The sequence below is a fragment of the Calidris pugnax genome, unplaced genomic scaffold (assembly GCF_001431845.1).
Source record: "Calidris pugnax isolate Ruff unplaced genomic scaffold, ASM143184v1 scaffold133, whole genome shotgun sequence".
NCBI lineage: Eukaryota > Metazoa > Chordata > Aves > Charadriiformes > Scolopacidae > Calidris > Calidris pugnax.
Window position 1 is genome coordinate 2,066,095 of NW_015090977.1, and position 16,363 is coordinate 2,082,457.

The window sequence follows — 16,363 nt, forward strand, 5'->3', positions numbered from 1 at the left end:
GCGATGAGATGTGACAAGGATGGCAGGACAGCCTCAGGTGCAGCGAGCAGCACCCAACCTCTCCAGCCCCAGAAAAACTTACAGCTAAGTGCTTCCAGGGAGCTGGATCCTGACTAAAATCTGAGTAGTGCTGTTGTGCTTCAGCAAGTGTATTTTTGTTCCAAGAAAATACTACACGTTAAATTTAAATGGAATCCCATACAAACAGAATCCTTCTAAACTGACGTTCTGCTTGAAGGAGTCTGTTGTAAAGGCAGTGCTTTCATTTCTTTTGGGTTTGATTTATAGGTTACCACTTCAAAACTGGATTATTCCTTATCTTTTTTTATTTTATTTTAAAGAGACTTTCCAGCCAAGTCTATTCACAAGTAACAACACACGCTGAATATAACTTTGAAGCTCTCCACCTATTCCATACACCATTTCTGGAGGACTCATTAATACACCTTAAGTTTTCAGGCAAGCACTATCAACTTATACCACTAAATGTATTTTCACACTGGCACTTTTAGTGGTTCATTTCTGAAGCTGTTCAGCAAATAGACTGTTTTTCAGTTCAAAAGTTAACTGCCTCTCCCACAGAACGTGAACACCTTTAGTGACACAGCTTGGCTGTTTTCTTTGGGTAATGGAAACACCAGTTCAATAAACATCAAATGGGAGACTTGGTCTTGAATTCTAGACAGCACATTTAGCTCTTTTCTCTCAAATTCAAGTCCCAGAGAAACCAGGACAAGGAAGGAAGCCTAGATCTTCCACATTATAATTCAGCTAAGTTCTACATATTTTATATTTTTTTAAAGAAAATAACTTACCTAACTCAATACAGGTAATTCCAAGAGACCAAACATCTACTTTGCCATCATACTGCCCTTCATCCATGGCTAAAATCACTTCTGGGGCCATCCTAAAATAGGAAATCAGCGCTCAAAATTCTGGGCAACGGAACACATCGTCGTCATCATCAGTATTTCAATGAAATGGGCTGTTTCACTGATTTCAGCTACCATAAATAAGTCATGTCCCAAGGTACCAGGCATGAACATGGGATACTGGGAACAAAGACCAGGCACTGACACTAGTACGAGCCCATACGGAGGCTGCGCCACCTTCTCCTGTGCTTTGCCCAGCTCTCCCTTTCTGGGTATCACCACCTTCTCGCCCTCCCACATTTCCAATAGTTTGGCCAACTCTGGTGAAGTAATTATAGCATGCAGTTGTGTAAACACCCCAGATTAGGTGTAAGAGATCAAAAGCATACAAGGGATCTGCAAAGGGTTTTGTTCAATGAACCTGGCTTTTCCTATGAAAGAAAAAACACTTCAGTTATTTCAACAACCAGATGCGGTGAGAACATATGAATTGTTAAAACCACTGGGGGGAGTGATTAAAATATATTACAGATGATTCAATCCCACCTCTACCACTTAAAGTCAGGGTAAGAAGAACAACAACATATTTTTATTACTTTGTGTGAACTACAAATTCAAGGATTCAAAGTTTCTTGAAGTCAGAGCCTAATTACTATTTAATCTTTTTTTTTTTTTTCCCCAAAGTACATTTTATCACTACCACAACCGGAAGATTACACAATAAAGCCCAAGTATATTAAATATCCAACAAATGATCCTTTTAAGATCCTTTTAATTCACAAAGCCAGAAATGTGTAAAACTCTTGGCTTACCAATATGGCGTCCCCACAAATGAGTTGGCAGGAGATGCTATGGAAGCAGACCCAAAGTCAGCAAGTTTCACCTGTCCTGGCTCTGTCAGCAGGATGTTTCCTGCCTTGATATCTCTGGTTATAGAACACAAATGTCAGTATTATTCCGCTCCAAAAAAGAAAACCTTCTATAGGACTGACTACAAAACACGCCAGTATTCACACGTTCAAGCTGCTGAATACCCTAATTTCCTCCAAATACAAAATCTTTTAAGTTTTAGGTTAATTAGTTAATGTGGTCTTGATCTTAGAATCTAGTTTGTCTTAAAAACCAACTTTAAATGACACACCTGAATAAGCTTCACATTCAGTTCAGCAAAACCTTCTGAACCAACTACGTCCTTTATAAATGTTTATCAGAAAGTCCTAATCATGTAACTATTGAAATCCTTTATTCTACTAAAATGCAGCAGGTATTTCAAACACACGTTCACATCCCATACTTATCCTGTGCTTCTCAACATGTGTGCTCGTGTTAAACTAATTTTTCAACTATTAGTGCTTCCCCACACCCCAGCAATCTCTGCCTTCCTACAAGCTGTTGAGGTGAACTCAGCCTGCCTCGCTTGTCGCTATCAGCGTCATATCAGCAGTGAAAAGCTTAGCAAATTTAAAGCAATTCTGCAGAAATGAACACCAGCTTTAAGAGAGAGTGCACAAGGAGGTACATTGCTTGCTAGTACGTGTCTACCATAAATCACTACTTTGGGAGCATATGGACACTGCAAAAAAACCCCTCTCTGCTTACCAATATTAAATTTGAGCTGAACAGATACAATCAACAAAGTGAATTACCTGTAAGCGTGTGAGACAGCAAAAGTATAACCACTTACCTATGGATCATATTGTGAGAATGCAAGTATGCTAATCCCTGGAGAGCACCATGGGTAATTGCTGCTATTTCCACTTCTTGCAATGGCTTTTTATGAACTTAAGGAAAGAATTTATTTGAAATTCAATATTAAAAAAAAAAAAAAAAAAACAACGCAGTTTGCAGCATGCAAGTGAGTACTGTAAACAACGTAAACAGAGAGAAAATACCAAAACTTCCTTTTTACTAGGTTCAGTAGGAGAAGCAAATGTAAAAAATAGTTCACAGCACAGAGCACATTCTATAATGAGATGTAATCTTCTAACTGTAAATCAGCAGCTATTTACTATCAAAAAGAGACTACTTTGCAACCATAAGATACGTTTCTCTCAGTCCTGTGACCATTCTCCCAAACACCTATTTGAGACTCAATATTCAGTTTTCCATTAATGATGCTGAATCCCAAACCCTAGAAATTTACAACAATTCACGCACGAATAAATAAACTGCAGCAACACAGATGACTCTCCAGCAGCTCAGCCTTTTGTCCTGCTTATGGCAAGGAAAGAAGATGAACAACTTACTGGCCACACATATATCTTCAAAAGAAAGTTCACTTCAAGAAGCCTGATAGAAAAACGACCATTTAACAAAAGACCTCATCAAGCAAAACCCTAGTACTGCTGCAGTGCTATTTTAGTCGAGGCCTACAGTTGTTAGTAAGCATTAGGATCAACAAGGGTTTTCAGAAATAAATCTTGAACTGTCATGACAGGAGAACCTAAAACTCAAAAGAAAATAAATAGCTGACTGACAACTTTAAAGTAATAGAAACCAAGGAAAAACTAGGCACCTAGGAAAGCTGATATTCTACAGAACCACCATTACAGCCATGCAAGAATTGGAAGAACTGCCACTGTTCACACACGTTCTGCCCCCAGATAAAACTATATACTCCAGGACAATTCTGTGATGCTGTAACTTCCTACTTCAGTACTACACTTCTGACTTTCAATCAAATAAACATGCGCAACATACCTTCTAGTAAGTCTGATGCTGATCCTAAACAATATTCCATAACAAGCTGTAGGGGAAAAAAAATCCAAATAGCTCTTAGAAAACAAAACTTGTAAGAAAAGCAAAAGCATATTCACAACCAGTTATGTATTGTATTACATATCTTATTTTATATGTACGTACTTAATGGGAACGTTAAATTGCACTTAACAAGCTTATCAGAGTATTAAAGGGCTATTTAGGGATTTACTTAAGATTTTGTCCCAGTCAGATTTCAAAAAATAAACTACAACTTTGTCCTACAGATTTACTGACACTAACACATGAATAGTACTTGAATTTACGCTATCAGTTCAGCAATATGATTTCTTTAGTGTATCGTACTACATAAACTTTGTCAATGAGGGGTGCTACACCACATTTTTCATTTGACAAAATGTTTCCTCTGCATAGCCAATCACATCTAGGCACTCCAAGTCAAATAAACCAAATATAGTTTGGCAGGTTTGGGGTTTTTTTGTTTGTTTAAATCCAATGTATGAAATTAATTAGTAAATGACAGCCAGAGATAAAGTCAGCTAGTTGGTTTTCTCGTCTGAATACACACACAATAATGACAAAGAAATAAACAACATACAACAGAAGAATCTAGTGACTTTAAGTACAATTATGAGTAGCATTTCTAACCTATTCCATTAAAGTACAACTGAACTGAACTTCTGGAACCTATTCATTCACCCTGTAAAGTACTGCACCAGTAAAATACTGCACCATTAATACCACAGCAAATATATTAAGTGACCTGCAAGTACCTAATAAAGCTGCCATAATCCTCTCCCAGGCAGTACAAGTGAAATTCTCACCTTTCCTTACAGCAAGAAAGAAAAGTGAAGGATACATTTGTTGGGCCCCCCACCTCCTCCATTATTATTTCCTTCAAACAGTGCATCAAGCTAAATGCACTAGAACAGCACAATCCCCTGACTTTGCAAGTGAAAGGGAAAATTTCCCTAAATCTTGTTTCCAAACCCTACATTGAGTTTTGCTGAGCATCTGTGAAGTCCTTGGCTATTCTCATCCCAGTTTGTGCAATGCAAGTGTTCAGGTGCCTCTCCAAAGCCAGCTGGAGATATTTTAAAGTGCCCTTATCCAAGGCAAGAGAGTGAGCAGATGCTTACCCATGCTGTATGCTCCCGCAAATAGCAGCCTTTGTATTCTATACTGTTAGGGTGTTTTATTCTTTGGAGGAACTTGACTTCCTTAATAATATCCTGCCATTTCTGTAGAAAATAAAAGGAAAAGAAAGACTTTATAAAACTGTTACCTTTTTTTGTTGTTGTTGTTGTTAAGTTAGTGTGTCATTTAATTATTTTAAGACGCAAAACCATCTTGAGGTTCCAAATGAAAATAAAGTTTCATCAACAACATGCTGTTTGCTCCTTAACTCCTCATCAGATCTACTAATCAAGAAGTTGATCGATTAGGCTGTTTGGGAAGGGTCTAAGGATCTCTCATCAATGTAATATTACATATATATATATATGTATGCATAGGATATACTGGTAAACACTTTATATCTGAGCAAGTCCTCAAATAAGCAGCAATCCTTTTTTAAGGGATATCATTTCTGTTGTCAAATCAAACACATCCCAACCTGAAAGAGATGTGGATGATAGGTGTCCCTACTAATAACTATATTACACTGGATGAGACACCATTTATCAGCCACAAAATATCTGCCTACATTCTCCATAATGTTTCTCTGTGACTAGTTTAGTTTTTACAAGGGCTGATTTAAAAAGAGTTACCTAATAGATACGGGAATGGTTCTGCAGGAGTAAAAGAACAAACATATAAAACAAAATCCAAGTTTGTAATAAGGGGAGCTCTGTCAGTGCAACTTTAAAGCACAGAAGAGCCCAAAATGTCGTGTTCCACTGTGTGCCTAGACATTGCCATTACTCCCCTCGGAGGAAATCTCCAAGTCCTCCCATTTGCTGTGCATCCACACCTCCTCAGGCGAGGGAGGCAAAAGCTTGTAAGTGCAACAGCAAAAGTACAACTACCAGGAAAGATTTTCAAAAACAAACGCAGTAGCTGAAGCCATTTAAGTATGCAGACATCAACATGACAGTGTTGACACTGAAAATGTTTTTGAGAAAGCGTATCAGGGCTCAAGTTAATCAGAGGCAGAGAAACCAAAAGGTTCAAAAGCTGTTCTTCAGGTGCTGTTAATCTCTCAGCACACATTTCTTCAGGTGTATGTATGTGGCCAGGATTCATAGAGGCACAGAGGTCCCATATACTCAAATGCTTTGGAAAACATGTACAACAATCAAACAATAAAAAATTTAGGGGTAGAGAAACAATTGGAACCAGGGAATGTGGTAACCACAACCAGGGCAGGTTATTGACTAAACTTTTCTCAACACCAGAAACTTCATGAGAATGACATTAGTGCTGCTTTATGAACAAACCTCGTTCCAGTACAAGAACAACTTTGATGCCTTTTACCTTTAGCCTCAGAGGCTTGAGATACTAAAAGATAAAAACCAAACCAAGAAAGTGTCACACTAAACTTCTATATTAGGAAGAGAGGGGTGATATATTAGTCAAGGCACACTCATGATTTCCTGCAGAAAAAAAAAGCTTCAAGATCACATTAGGAGCACAGTACTACATATTTCAAAGGTTTTAATGTATTTTTAGAATAGAATATGTCCTTATTTTAGAGAATAATTGTTCCCACCAATGATAAAATCTTATTATGAACCAAAGTAAATACAAATGATAAAAGAATGTCCTTAATCAATTTTCTTTACATAGGCTAGATCATAACTCTAGCAAACTTCTGAACAAAACAAATAAATATAGAAGTAAAATAGAAAGTGTTTTAATCCCGGTCTTATTACTTTCTTCAAAATAAAGAAACATATGCATTGAAGACAAACAAAAGCTATTTCTGAAGCATGCACAGTTTGTTTCATTCATATGAATAGAGTATTTATAGCTCACAGTAATTAAAACAGTAGGACAAGTAGTAAGTACAAATTATTCTTTCATCAGTACACAGTTAAACAAGTCACCGCAGTGACAAAATAGAAACACACATAGCAAATTTAACTGTGAAGCTAGAATTTAGGACTGCTGGAGAGACACTGCCACCTCTACCTCCTACACAGATACATACACAGACACAGAAAGGAAGGAATAGTTCAGCTCCTTGGAGCGCAGATGATCAATACACAAAAGGCAGGCACAGAAAGCACGGAGTTGTTAGTCAAACTCATCGGAGCAAGACTGCTCCTAAGAGTGGGATATAGAGAATGGAGGGAGGGAACCATAAATGCCTGGAACAACGTGGTTACAATAAATACTTCTGTTGAAAAATCACACCACGATTTGATAGATGTCGTTTACCAGAAATTATACCAAATCAGCTGCTCATGTCATGTTGGGTTTTTCAAGAATCTGCATTAGCACTTAAACATTTCAAGTATAAAATCAATTATCTCTGTTAAGCATCCTAGGGAAAAAACACACATCTGGGGTGGCCATGAAAACACTTAAGGTTTAAATCTCGGAGGCCTACTTTTACAGCCCTCTCTGCAAAGACTGCCTTAATCCCCAGCTCTGGCAGTTCTTCCCTAATTATGCTGCTGTTCAGATTTTCACACTCATTCATTCACTGCTGTTTTGCTTTTGTTTTAGCTCCTCATCAGCACAGTCATTCCATGGAAGGATGCTTTCTGCCTTACCACTTTGTATAAGCAAGATTCCTTCTGAATCTTTCACTACTGCATCCATTGCTATTAATCCTTTGTCCAAAAGCAATATGTTTTTTTTAAAAGGTATTAAAGAAGGAACATTTAAGGGCAACAAGACATACTAACATACAAAACTACTGGTTTTAATTTTATTTTTTACATTTCTACACATCTATGTGGTTCCATCAAAGAGCCCTTTCTGTCTGGAAGCAAAGAGTCTTATCCATCTTTTCCAGGAGCAGATTAGACAGAAATACACTACAAACAGTTAACTAATTTGTTTTGTTTACACAGTATCCTCACGCACGCTTACAGTTACAGGAAAGATCTCTCTTGCTGTAACCCAAGCTAATTAAAATCATCCCATATAATAAGTATTTGCAGTGGTCAATATTTAATAAGCGACACGTTCTACATACCTCATTGGACTGCTTCCCACTATATGACATTTTCTTGATGGCCACCACTTCATTGGTGCGCACATCACGTGCCTGTAACATGGAAACATGATGCATCAGTTTCTTCAGATCATGATTTCCCAGAAGATGTAAACCAAACAGTCATAAACCAAATAATCTTTATCCATTAGTTAGCTTTTACAGAGAGTTAAACTAAAATATCTTCCAAGGGGTGTGACTGCTGCATCTATTAGAAATTTCCTTCTGAAGTTAAAACTCATCCTCCTGTTTGTGAGACAAGGTATGACATTTTTCCATGCTCAGCATCCAGCAAGTCTCTGCAGGAGCTGAGTACCGTGACTTCTAAACTAAAAATCAAAGCTTATAAAAGTAGCTCTGATTCAAGTAGAACGGATTTTCCTTAAATCACCTTCTCTCCCTGTCTGATCCTGACAAAACAGAAGCCAGGCTCAGCCCCCTCATTCCATTCCAAACACAAGTAAAGATGTCACAGGATGCGCAGGAGATAGCCCCCGGTGTCTGGAGCGGGTTTCTCCCCAGTGCTCCCACAAATCAGCTATTGTGTCTTAAAGGAAGGCAGAGGATACAGAGAGACACAGCAGCAACCCGAGAGACCCATCTCTAGAAACATTCCAACTTTCACTTTCTCAGCCCAATAATATTATTATTTCCACTGCACAATAAGCGTACATGGCTTTTCACACTTCAGAGGCAGACTTCCTGCCTTCAGACAGCAACAACCCAAGATAAGACCAGAAGTTTTGTTTAATTTAGCACCAAAGCAATGGCTCATTCCCCCTGGCAGGAGAAGAGGCAGCGTTTGCTCCACCTTTGCAGGCAGGATGGCTCCAGACAAGACCCAGCCTCTCCTCTGCTCAGGATTTCAGCAGCAGGAGAGGGTGGTGGAGGAAAAGACCTCCCAGTCTCTCTGATAAGAATAATCAACTGGGATATAAAGTCAAGTGATATAAATCAAAACAGTGTGCACCACAGCATTCACTGATGAAAATGCTGATTTTTAATATATTTGTACCACCAAGCACAGCCTCTCAGAACATGGATTACTGAAGTACTGGGACTCTGCCTTTTGTAAAAAGGTTTTTCAGTCAGGTTTTAATTCTGCCATTCATTAAAGACATTCCCAGAATTCCCATCAATCTTTATTTCAACCAGTTATGATAAGCTTGAATCAATACTATTTTTAGTTTTCTTTCTGTTTGAGAGGATCTTTCCTACTGCTCCCTAATACTACATTACCTCTAAGATTGGGGAGGGACATGAATATTTTTGGGTTTTTGAGGCCAAAAAAGGAAGAATAAAATTCTGTCTCCTCAATCTTGACTAATTAGAGACAATCTCTGAAACATTCCAATCAGTGAAGAACTGCAATAAAACAGGCAAGCAAAATACTAGAGTAGAGCAGAAGGAACGCGGCTCTAACAAAAGAGTGGGTTATTCTTCTGCTCCATCTGCAGTGTTCCAGTGTAGTAGGCTTCCTGTGTCAGGCAAAAGCTATTATTACACTGCAGAGCAGGGAGTAGGGTAAGGATAATACCAAAATGATTCAGAGGTGCCAGACTTGCAGTTTCTAAGAAACTAAAACCATGAGGTGAACCAGCAAAATTCATGTCAATTATGAAAGGAAAAAAAAAAAAAAAAGTGTCTTAAAGGAAGGCAGAGGATACAGAGAGACACAGCAGCAACCCGAGAGACCCATCTCTAGAAACATTCCAACTTTCACTTTCTCAGCCCAATAATATTATTATTTCCACTGCACAATAAGCGTACATGGCTTTTCACACTTCAGAGGCAGACTTCCTGCCTTCAGACAGCAACAACCCAAGATAAGACCAGAAGTTTTGTTTAATTTAGCACCAAAGCAATGGCTCATTCCCCCTGGCAGGAGAAGAGGCAGCGTTTGCTCCACCTTTGCAGGCAGGATGGCTCCAGACAAGACCCAGCCTCTCCTCTGCTCAGGATTTCAGCAGCAGGAGAGGGTGGTGGAGGAAAAGACCTCCCAGTCTCTCTGATAAGAATAATCAACTGGGATATAAAGTCAAGTGATATAAATCAAAACAGTGTGCACCACAGCATTCACTGATGAAAATGCTGATTTTTAATATATTTGTACCACCAAGCACAGCCTCTCAGAACATGGATTACTGAAGTACTGGGACTCTGCCTTTTGTAAAAAGGTTTTTCAGTCAGGTTTTAATTCTGCCATTCATTAAAGACATTCCCAGAATTCCCATCAATCTTTATTTCAACCAGTTATGATAAGCTTGAATCAATACTATTTTTAGTTTTCTTTCTGTTTGAGAGGATCTTTCCTACTGCTCCCTAATACTACATTACCTCTAAGATTGGGGAGGGACATGAATATTTTTGGGTTTTTGAGGCCAAAAAAGGAAGAATAAAATTCTGTCTCCTCAATCTTGACTAATTAGAGACAATCTCTGAAACATTCCAATCAGTGAAGAACTGCAATAAAACAGGCAAGCAAAATACTAGAGTAGAGCAGAAGGAACGCGGCTCTAACAAAAGAGTGGGTTATTCTTCTGCTCCATCTGCAGTGTTCCAGTGTAGTAGGCTTCCTGTGTCAGGCAAAAGCTATTATTACACTGCAGAGCAGGGAGTAGGGTAAGGATAATACCAAAATGATTCAGAGGTGCCAGACTTGCAGTTTCTAAGAAACTAAAACCATGAGGTGAACCAGCAAAATTCATGTCAATTATGAAAGGAAAAAAAAAAAAAAAACCAAAACCAAAAAACAAAAACCCAAACAAAAAAAAGCCATTTTCTACCACTGCAGGATGTAACAGAAACAAAGAGACAGGAGTGAACACACTTAGCCAGCTATCATGTGAGAGAAATATATCATCCCTTCTTGGGATTGCTGCTAAAAGGAAAGAAAGGTGGGTACAACTAACAATGAAAGATTAAAATCTGTTTTAAAAACAAGGAGGCGGAAACTTCAGGATTAGATGGATTTTTTCTACTTGTTAATTACTCTCACATCTATTTATCATCAACATTTTTGGTCCAGGCTGTATGCAATGAGAGCAGACTGGTGTGGGGGGGTGTTATGTATGGGAAAACCCAAGGAAGCACCCCCTGTCCGTGTTTGTTCAATACCTACAGTCCTTCATGGCTACAGTGAGGTTGAGAGGCAGAACCATCACAGGCAACACCCCCTAAATGTTTCAGTCATGGAGTTTCATTAGCCTTTTTAGTTTCCTTGTGATCTTGAATAACTGAAAAAAGAGGGTTCCTTGACAAAAGCCATGAAGATGTTACACAGCCGGGTAACCTAAACAATCCAAATGAAGGAGGCTTGTTTTATGGCAGACATTTATGCACATATGTCCTGCTTTCCTCCAAAAATTCCATACAAAGGATCAACATCTGGTGACCAGAGTAACTTCAGCAGTGATACAAGCAAAGCACAAGAAAAGAAAAGGTGGAGTATGTCATCAGCTTTGGTAATACAATTTTAAGCATATTCCATTGATTGGAGAAAGTTTAATTGTTTGCACTAGCAGAATGAAAATCTTGTTAAAGAAACTTAAGTTTTTTCCCTAGCTTTACAGAAGAATAAAGGACCCAAGACATACACTCCTCTACCTTAGTTCTTTATGCTTATTTAATTTGCACTACATTTCTCCCTCCGTGTTGTCTCATCTCTTGGATTTCCGTGTGAGGTATGGAGTTTGTCACATGAAACAGTTTCAGATTCAGGATCTTAGACCTGCTACTAGTAAAAAGACACTATAATGTAACACAAAAATTAGAGGTTAAAACTTGGGAACACAGAAAAAGCAACAGTGTATCATCTTTGTTGGAAACTCTCTCTTAGTTGCCAAAATAAAGCCCCCGTATGGGCTGCAGTACAGTGCACTCCTTATCCTTGTACTTGGCTTTTTGCAAGTGCCAAATTAGAGGTTCTTTCTGTCAAAGCAGCACAACCCAAACACCATCAAGTAATTGCACTCTCCAGTGAATAAATACCAACCTACGATGAACTGGTAGTCTAAAATGGTGAGGGGAAAAGAAAAAGAGAGAGAAAGAAGGGTCTAGAAATTAATGACCTTGTACTTTCTATCTCCTCGCAGAAGGAGCCAGCAATGGGCAATCAGCCCTTACAACTCCAAAGTTCAGTCCATAACTGATTCTGGTTGATGCCTGGGGATGCTGTTAGCACACAGCTCGCAGGGTACCTCAGCCATGGGCTGGTTTCCCACACCCCCTACACTGGTTTTCCATTCCACGCCTCTGGAAGATACAGCAATCCTGAAAAACGTCCAATACTGCTTTCACATAGCAGGAAGACAGATTTGTCAGTTCCCTCCTTTTATATCCGCTCTTTAAGCAAAAAAGAGTAAATGAGATGAAGTTAAAGGCCGCAGGTGAATGCAGTTTCGTTAGAAAACACTTCCTCCCCCAGACCTGTTCCCAGACAGTGGAGGCTCATAGTTTTAAGCAGGGAACAAAATTAAGAAGCTTTTCCTAATTAGTTCATCTGTGCTGCATTAAATTTGTGCTGGAAGGTTCCCAACATGGTCTGCTGCAATTATTAACAATGAATAGGCATCTCATAAAATACTGACACAAATGGCTTTCTGAAGGAAAATTGGCAGGTTTGGCCACACCTCCTATAATTATAAATGTGAAAAGGTTGTCTGAGGAAAATGTTTTTTTAATGAAGGTCTCCGAGTACGCACTTTGCTTAACATCCAGCAACCTGCAAATGAGGTTACCAGGAGACATCCCACCTCCAGTTGAGCTACACAAGCAGTCTGGGAGAAACGCTGCTGTCCAGACGTTCACGTCAAGTAAGTTTTATGCAGATGAATACTGGGATTCTTGCCTGGAGTAGGGAAGGATGTGACAGGACAAATGACAACAAAAGCCCCAACATTCAGGTGTCAAACACAAAGAATGGCTTTAAGGGAGCCTGAGGGTACGCAGGAAGGGAGAGAGAACTCAATTTCTCTCAAGGGACAAGAGATGATAAGGAGACGATCAGACCAAGAGAACTGCATTGCCCATCAGAATCAATGGAGCAGAAGCCCATGTTTTAATTTGCAGATAAATCCCTGCTTGCAGCATAACAATGCACCTAATAGCACCAGGCAAGGGCCACATTTCCAGTTTTGCTTTTCAGTTTGTATGCAAACACCCTACAGATACTGTGAATCTGTGAATGGACTGAGACTGTACAGACAGAAGAAAACATCTCTGCCCCAAACAGCACATAAAAAGATTTACACTAGTTTCTTTTCCTCACCACGTGCAAAACTGTTTAAAGGTAAAAGAGACACAGCTGAAATTCGCAAGTCACAGAGCTACTTACAAAATAAACTGCTCCGAAGCTTCCATGGCCAATCTCTCGGAGATCTGTGAAGAGCTTTTCTGGATCTTCTTTGAAGAAGAGCTCTGCGATTTCGGGGTCCTTCAGGCTGCCCGCTCGGCTGGTTGATGGCATCCTGCTGGGCAGTGAGCCGACCGACTATCTGGGTTTAAAGTGCTGCCTCAACCCTTGGTTCATCTGTATGAATGGAGCCTCTTCAGCATGGATTACTGCAAGAAAAAAAAAAGATTGCAATTCCATCACTGATTATCCTCTTTGGAAAGAGCCAGAAACAAAGCCACAGCAGAGCAGTGTCCACCTCTTCCACAGCAAACATCCCCGTCTGCTCAGTCACCTGCAGAGCCACCAACACAACCTCTCTGACCCACAGCGATGACCAGGCTGTCACCAGTGAGCCCGTGTCACCTTGACACCCTCCCTCTGAAGAGTTACACACACTATGTCTTAAAGGATTGTCTGAACTTCACACAGTGGACGACACAATTGCATATATATATCTCTCACGGTATTTGCAAGACAAGATATATGATACAAGTATGACATGTACCAATCACCACTGCCATTTAATAATCTGTATTTACATTTTTAAAATTCAGCTCAGTATTTTTTTCCTCTGCAATTGTCCTCCAGTTAAGGGGATGGTGACCAATTTTTACTCATTTTAGCGTGCACACAGAGACCTCTCTAAAGCCTCTCCTTCCACAACTCAGTCAGTCATGGCCTTTTCTGTTTCTTTTCTCTTATCTAAATTCATTATCTTTAAGTGCCTGCTCTTCAGAGTCTTATTAGCAACCCCCTTCTTTAGAGGAAGAGCATCCAGAACAGGAGACACCCACTTCCACACACCACCCGCATCTTTCTGCTCTGCTTAAGCAGATGCAAACATACATTTTAATTGCGACAGAACATGATAGAGCCCCCTAAAATAGCCCACTGGCAAACTCTTTCTTCAGAGGAACTTGCAACTTCAGATGCCACTGGGAAGGTATGAAACCTTTTCTGCTTCCACGTGCATTTGCTTTCATTTACTCAAAGTGTCTTGGAGTCTATCCAGAATAAGAGTATACTTTCAAACTGGGCTAAAATCTTTCCGTATCTTTACAACAGGTGAAGCCAAACAATTATTACAATGCCTATTTTTCCCTCCCCTGGATTTCCTCTCAATTCCCTGTAAATGGTCACCAATAAAAGCCATTCTGTGTCACTGGCAAACAGCTAGTAACACAGCCCACTTCTTTCCAAAAATCCCTGTCTTCAGGGATTTCACTTGTGCTTTTTAAATTCATATTTCATACTTCAATTTGTTTTTAAAAGAAGTTTCATGTCTTCATAATGGAAAAAAGATAATAAACCTGAGTTTAACCAATGTATCAGAAGGCCCTATCTCTGTCCATTTTTCATCCTTTTCTGGACACTGTAACTCCACCATTATCCAAACCTTTAGATCATCAATGAATCACTTGTTTTCCCCTCCCTGCAGAGTAATTCCTGCAAGGATGGGAAAAGACATACTCCTGCATTTTTATCCTCAGTGGTGCTCTTCTCTAGACAGTGGCACCATCTGAAAGTGCCAAAGACTGACGGTTCCTCGTTAGTTCACCAAACTGCCAGCATCACTACAAGGAGAGCGGGATCATGTGAGAGACAGCCAGGACATCCCTAGCTGTAAAGTCTGCAAGAGCCTCCAGTTTTTGTGATAAAGACACGTGTGGGAGAGAGATCGCAGGGAAGGGAAGCAAACCCCAGCATTTTCATAGCTTTCCTCCAAGCAGTCGGCATTCAGGAAGATTTATAATGCAACCCAAAACGTGTTTCCATGATAGCCTGCTCTCAGGGGCTAAGGAAAAACTGATATTCAACTCCCAGAGGTGGACCAAGTATAAAAAAAAATATATATACACACACACACAGAGGAAACATGCAGATGTTCACAACTCTGCTCTACTGCACTTGTGAGCACACACACACACACGTTTCCTATGGATGCAGGATCGTTACAGGAGCCCTCAAAGCAGAGGGCATCAGCAGAGGAGATACCCAGCTGCCAACGACGCCGAGTGAGATGCACAGGAACAGGACTGTGATATCTCCACCTTCCGTTGCATAACGCAGTAACTAATGCCGTGTGGGAAGGGAAATAATTAGCTTCAATTCAGCTCATACCTGAAGCATGCTACATTTATGAAGACTGGAAGAAAAGTTGGGTTTTGGTTTGTTTATTTTTTGTTATTTTTCTTTCAAATAAGCCAACAATATTTCACTTGATTCCAGCTCTAACAAGTCCATAACACTGAAAGACAACTGTTTCACATTTACAGCCCCCGACGAAACAATAGACAAAAAGCATCAGTCAGAAAAGGGAGAGAAAGGAGCTGGGGGAAGGGAGCTGATAACCAGAGCACACTCAGTATTATTGAAGGAATGCTTCTTGGATCGACGGTAATGATGTCATGTTCCATCTTTTAAGAAGCATCAGATTCTTACAAAAAGGACATTGTTGTTCAAAAGCAACTGCTGCAATCCCAGAATGCCCTTTTCCCTACATCTGTTAGTCAGAGGGGCTAGGCTTGGATAAACCTGCTAATATGGCCAAAAGTCACATGTCCCCGGGAGCCAGCGTGCGTGTGAGAGCCGGAGCCAGGAGAAAAGCCCTGCGAGCACACAGCTGAGATGGATTACGGCCTTCTCCCCCTCCCCACCTACCCCCCCAGTGCCAAACCAGCCACCAGACTCCCTCTTGGCATCATTTCTGAGCGAGCCTCTGAAATGTCAGCAACAGGCAACGCTTTTTACGGCCACTAAAACTCTTACCAGCTCACTGACAATCCAGCCAGAAGAGGGACGGGTGGCTACTGGGCTGTCGACTTCCAACGGCCCATCAGGGCCAAACTCATCTATTGGGATACACCTTAAAACACAGCTTTTTTCCCCCTTTAATGCTGAGAACATCGAGACAAATTTAATTATCGTTATTCTTGGAAATAATTGCTACTTTGAAATGCATGAGAATAAAAACATTAAGTATTAAAACCTATTTAACAGAACAGTCACAAAAGTGTATGTGACACTACGCTTATCATCTGATCTGCTTAGGTGGAACAATAAAATGCATTAATGTAAATTCCATCCATAAGAAAGCTTTACACAGTCTCACTTAATAAAGTGCTCCCATTTTTTATGGATGCTACAATATTAAATTCCCTTAGTCTTCTTTTTTACCCAGACAACACGTGCTGCTGCTGAAGCCCGACAGTG

General features: G+C 39.9%; 1 protein-coding gene across 1 annotated transcript in view; it reads right to left on the bottom strand.

The window, feature by feature from the left end:
- TAOK1 (TAO kinase 1) overlaps positions 1–13,331 on the bottom strand; it is a 37,964-nt gene extending 24,633 nt beyond the window's left edge. Inside the window, exons 1-7 of the mRNA XM_014953201.1 lie at positions 13,091–13,331; positions 7,738–7,809; positions 4,730–4,831; positions 3,573–3,618; positions 2,557–2,653; positions 1,685–1,798; positions 816–907 (exon numbers count right to left, since the gene is read on the bottom strand). Of these exons, the coding sequence (XP_014808687.1) occupies positions 816–907; positions 1,685–1,798; positions 2,557–2,653; positions 3,573–3,618; positions 4,730–4,831; positions 7,738–7,809; positions 13,091–13,222 (655 nt within the window). The 5' untranslated portion in view covers positions 13,223–13,331. The remainder of the gene's footprint in view (positions 1–815; positions 908–1,684; positions 1,799–2,556; positions 2,654–3,572; positions 3,619–4,729; positions 4,832–7,737; positions 7,810–13,090) is intronic.
- Between the last annotated feature and the right edge of the window lie 3,032 nt (positions 13,332–16,363).